At 40.7% G+C, this 5,082-nt stretch overlaps 1 protein-coding gene across 1 annotated transcript in view; it reads right to left on the bottom strand.

The window, feature by feature from the left end:
* The window catches only part of LOC104959854 (rho GTPase-activating protein 23-like), a gene marked incomplete at its 5' end in the record, with an annotated part of 10,514 nt that extends 5,701 nt beyond the window's left edge, over nucleotides 1–4,813 (bottom strand). Inside the window, 5 exons of the mRNA XM_010787764.1 lie at nucleotides 2,527–2,558; nucleotides 4,126–4,210; nucleotides 4,386–4,430; nucleotides 4,523–4,648; nucleotides 4,724–4,813. Coding sequence (XP_010786066.1) covers nucleotides 2,527–2,558; nucleotides 4,126–4,210; nucleotides 4,386–4,430; nucleotides 4,523–4,648; nucleotides 4,724–4,813 — 378 coding nt within the window. The remainder of the gene's footprint in view (nucleotides 1–2,526; nucleotides 2,559–4,125; nucleotides 4,211–4,385; nucleotides 4,431–4,522; nucleotides 4,649–4,723) is intronic.
* Between the last annotated feature and the right edge of the window lie 269 nt (nucleotides 4,814–5,082).

Here is a 5,082-nt window from a genome sequence, read left to right as displayed (position 1 = left end):
AAAACTCGTTTTGTGAAGTATCTTACAAAAAATATATAAAAATATATAGACTCTGGATACGATACACCCGGATTTCTATGGTACTATCCGCGTGAAATTCATAATTGAACTACGGTTATGTAAAAATGAAATGTCAAAACTAACGTCTGAAATGACTATGGTTAAGAAAATTTTAACCTCATAACGATGAAAAATGAATTCAGGTACTTTACAGGTTTTATTTGCAATAAGACACAATTAATTTAGCGAAGTAGTGAAAGGTGACAAAGTAAATGTATAGTTGTAGTTACTAAGGAAAGGCTATTTATGGGGTTTATCACCCATTCTAGCCATGCCTCATATCCCTCAATTTCACTTCCTGTTTCAAAAGTGCTGATTTTGGGTATAAAGCTTTAAAAAAACAATTTGCTAAAAAAAAAAAAGTAGAGGGCTGAGCTCATGCGGGAGATTCTACCGGCAGATACTGCGGTGGTGAAACGCCATATCATGGATTATCAAGGATAATTTCTGAAACATTATGGAGCTCAAAGGCTTTCTCTCTTGCGGGTTATACCACAAGGTGAGTTCCTTTTTATTTCCTGCTTCTTCACACACATGCTCTCCAGTGCCTAGTTAGTTTCAGGTCACCCTTGAAAAAGAGATCAATGATCTCAATGGGATTCACCTGCATAAATAAAGGTTTGAAATGAGGTTAGCTCTGAGTGTTAGCGATGCTAATGTAAACACAGACCATATTACGTCCAAAACAGTCTGGCATTGTTTCTAATAGGAACGTTTCTGATTGGGCCGTGGGTGTAAATATGGCCTACATTTCCGATATTACGTGATATCGAACGCAAATCTGGATCAGCTCTGTTGTAGCCCCGTTTTTAGAGATTTGGGTAAGGAGGAAAAGAGAGAGGGTTTTATTTTCTGACGCTGCGTGAGTTCCCTGACACACCGGGGACACATATTTATGTATAAAAGACATCAAAAAGTGCATTTTGCATGAAAGGTCTCCTTTAAGTATTAGTGGTAAAAGTACTCCTTATCCGTAGTGGCCCATTTCAGAATAATATATATTGAGTTAATCGGTTACTATTGAGAGGCGAAGTCCCTCCCCTCATGGGACCTTATTTCGGAAAAAAGTATTGAAGTCAATGACGAGAGAAAACGTATCTTTCAATCCCATTTGAATTGTGCCATGAATTACACATGATTTTTGTCAATCTTAAAAAATCATTTCCATGTCAAAAAGTGTGCCTTGGCAGTCTCAGTTGAAATATAAGACTATGAAAAATACGCAACTAGAAAGACTACAAATCCCAGAGTAAGTGATGTCCTGATGTCATAATTGTTTTCCTCCACTAAATATAAGAGATAGCTAAGGTAAGATAACTTTAACAAGATGCCTGTGTGCTTAGTACCAGGTTGTTATCATACCACCAACGGGTCTTGCTCGTTCTTTCGCTTCCTGTCTGATGAAAGGACCAGCAGTGCTGGATCAAGTTAGCTAACTAGCTAGTAGCAAGCAAGTTAGTTAGCATTACAGCCTTAGCCTTGTCATTTTTATTAGCCTTAACATGAAGTAACCCAAAATGTTAAACAGTAAGAGTAGTAGTCATATTTCGTGAACCCTTTGAAGAGTACTGTCACACCGGTGTGATCATTCTATAATACACCTTTTAAGCCCGGATGCTCCCTGGGGAGACATGCTAACGCTACATTAGCATCGGCGATCTTTTCTACTTCATGCTATCTGCACAAATGGTTGACATTGAACATTAAAAAGATCAGGCAGTTCAGGGAGAATCGAAGGAAGGCAGGCAGCTCTGCATGACATTCTTCTGGACGTGTTTCTTTGTGGTGATAGTGAGGGTAGTCAATCCCTTTTTTGGCAAGACAGTAGTGACGGCCATCTTGATGACGTGTGTTGTTGTGCGAGACCAGAGGTGTAGTTTATTGAGCGGTTTCACACAAAAAAAGTCTTACTTCACAGTTTTACGGCAAACATTTTTTTTAAATTATCTTTTAAATTGACAAACATCATATGTATAATTCGTGGCACAATTCAAACGGGATCGAAAGATAACTTTTCTCTCCATTGACTTCAATACATAATTTTTCTGAAATAAGGTCCCATGGAGGTCCACCGGAAAGGGAGGGACTTCGCCTCTCTATTACAGCTGGTAAATGTAGAGCTACATTTTAATAACATTATATTCAGCTTCTGGATATTGTTTTAATATTTGATATATATTTTTGTGTTTTGCGCTTATAATCTAAATCTAAAAAGTAACTATTAACTAAAAGATGTCAAATAAATGTAACAGAGTAAAAAGTACAATTTGAAGTATAAAGTAAACGTAAACGCAGAATACTCAAGTACAATTTTGAGGTACTAGGACTTTACCCAAGTACTGTAATTAAGTAAATGTACTTTGTTAATAGCCACTAGCGCAGTCGAATAATGGACGCTCCATATTTCATATTCCAGAATCCATTATCCTTTTCCCAGAATAAAGAAGTAAGGGATGTCTTGCTCACCTTGGACTTAAGAAAATCGCTGGTGGTGGAATCTATGAGGAGGGAGAGATGGGATTAGAATCATGTTATCCCTGGACACAGGGCTGGTAGGTAGTGTTGGGGGGGGGGGGGTCTAATCACAGCAGAACTCCAGACATTACAGGAGGGTTCATCTTCAGAATCAGGCAAACAAACAGTTCTCACTTCTTTGATACTGAAGGTTGCATAAATGACCAGAGTTTACCTTAAACATTAGCAAGTGGTGTGGTGGTACAGAAGTCACGGTTCAGTTAATGTCTGGGTTTAGGATAGCGGTCAGGGACAATGGGATCGTTGCATTAAAGTTAGTTTATTTTACTTTATTTTGAACCGACAGTAGTGCCAAGTGTCAGAAACAGACATAAAAGCTCTTGATCGGGGCCCAGCATTTTGGACACTGGCAATTTTGTTAAACTTTTTTCTTCATAAAAAGCAACTTTTTAAAACAGTTCTGTGTTCTACTGCACGAACAAACAGTTTCCCAAAAGAGGACTTGGCTTAATGAGCCATCAAACTTTAAAGCATCTCTTATGCTACGTGATGGCTTCAAAAGTGTTTCCACTTTTTCTCCTACAACGATGTAACTCAGAGACCCCGTCCTCTCCTACACAACCCTCCCCCTCCCTGTCACAGCTGAGCAGGACACCAGCACTGCCGCTTCATGGTGTTACCATGGTGAGTCGGACATGCATATTAGCTTGTGGTGCTTGTGAGCTTTGTGCATCATGTGCATCAATCTACACACTGTGTGTTTTTCATGCACGGGGACCCCTGTACTGTGTCAGCAAGACATGGGCATGACGCTTCAACGGTGGGAAAGTCAGACAGGAGGAAAGAAAAGGAATCCAAGTGCAATAGAAACACCAAACACACAAGAGGAAGACCCGGTCCTACCGAAGAGGCTGATCCAGTGTCTCAGCTACAGAAGAAGAGGGCAGAAAGTCCGGAGAAAAAGAGAGAAAGTTAAAAAGAGTATGAAAGATCATGAGTATACACAGCCAGAGAAATAACTGGAGAGTAAAGAGAGCTACTGGAAAATAAAGAAAGTGAGACCGACTAGTACATTAGGAGTAGAAAATAGAGAAGCAATTAAACATTCAAGTTGAATTGGCATTAGTCATGTAAGGCTTTATCTTTGGTCAACACCAGCAGATAGCAGAAGACCCAGATCAGGGGTCAGTTTAAATGAAACAGATCATTTCACGAAGCAATTGGCCATATTGCGTGAGGGGAGAGACAGGCTTTGGATTTCTCTTTCAAATCCTTTTTGAACTTATTTTATTTTGTGAGTGACATTTCACAGAAGGCTTTCCAAAAGTTTGTTGGAGTAAAAGTATGTCGAATAGTGACATATATAATATTTATGCGTATACATTTCTTGATGTAGAAACTATGAGAGCCACATGGGGTTTATAAAGGACGCCACCTGGGACAAAGTGCCCTCTCTTTTCTTTTGTACAGTCCAAACTTGGCACCTTTATCATAATTTCAACTGAGCTGAGTTTTAGTGAAGCAGATATGTGTGATCCTCTCGTAGTAAACATGCGTCTCTCATGCCACGCATTAAATCACAGTCCTCACCTGAGGCCTCCCCCGGCATGCCTGGCCTGCCGATGTTGGACAGCAGATGGTCGATGTTGGGAACAGGTTGCATGTTCCGCTCGTCCTGCGGGGTACGCGCACACACACACACACACACACACACACACACACACACACACACACACACACACACACACACACACACACACACACAGAAAGGAAAATAATACCCAAAATAGGCGTACAAATGATGACGAACACCCCCTGTCTTTATGACATCACTCTGTGGGCTAACATACCTTCTCTTCCTTATCGAGCTCTCCGTCAGTGAAGAACCAGTCATGCTGTTGGAGCAACACAGCATTAATGATAACACAAACACAGCACAATGAGTGGTGCAGTATTTCTGCATTAGAAGGCAGCTTCTAAATCTTACGTGCAAGATGAGTGTCTCTACTATTTTGTAGCGGTCAGGCATGTGGATGACCATGTCCGTCATGTTGTCCTCTGACGTCCTAACCAGAGTGGGACCGAACACCAGGGCTAGGTTCCTGGGCTCCATCTGGAAATCATCTCCAAGTTAAGATCATGTCTGTCTTAAAGAATGATCGTGTTCCCTTAGAGGCGGAGAGGTTACCTTGTTCTTGTCAGCATTATCTGCCACCTTCTTCAGGTGACCCACCAGGAACTTCAGGGTGTGGTAATAGTAATCTGGGAGGTCATGGAGCTGCAGACGGAAGGATGGATGAATATAGAAATACAAATATTTATAGGCATGATCAATCCAAGATGGTCGCAGCGTGAGTAAGCGCATCTCAAGCTTGTCTGTTTGTCGCTGTTAAATTAGCTCTTAAAAGCTCATATCATTGATCCACATGATCTGAACCCATGAACATTTGATTAACATAGTAAAGCGGCTCACTACGGTTATTGTATTTTTTGCATTTGCAACTATGGAGGGAAACATATCTCTGCAAACTTTGTGGGACGCGATTC

The sequence above is a fragment of the Notothenia coriiceps genome, unplaced genomic scaffold (assembly GCF_000735185.1).
Source record: "Notothenia coriiceps isolate Sejong01 unplaced genomic scaffold, NC01 NC01_scaffold00031158, whole genome shotgun sequence".
NCBI lineage: Eukaryota > Metazoa > Chordata > Actinopteri > Perciformes > Nototheniidae > Notothenia > Notothenia coriiceps.
This window is presented reverse-complemented; position numbering and strand designations above follow the sequence as displayed.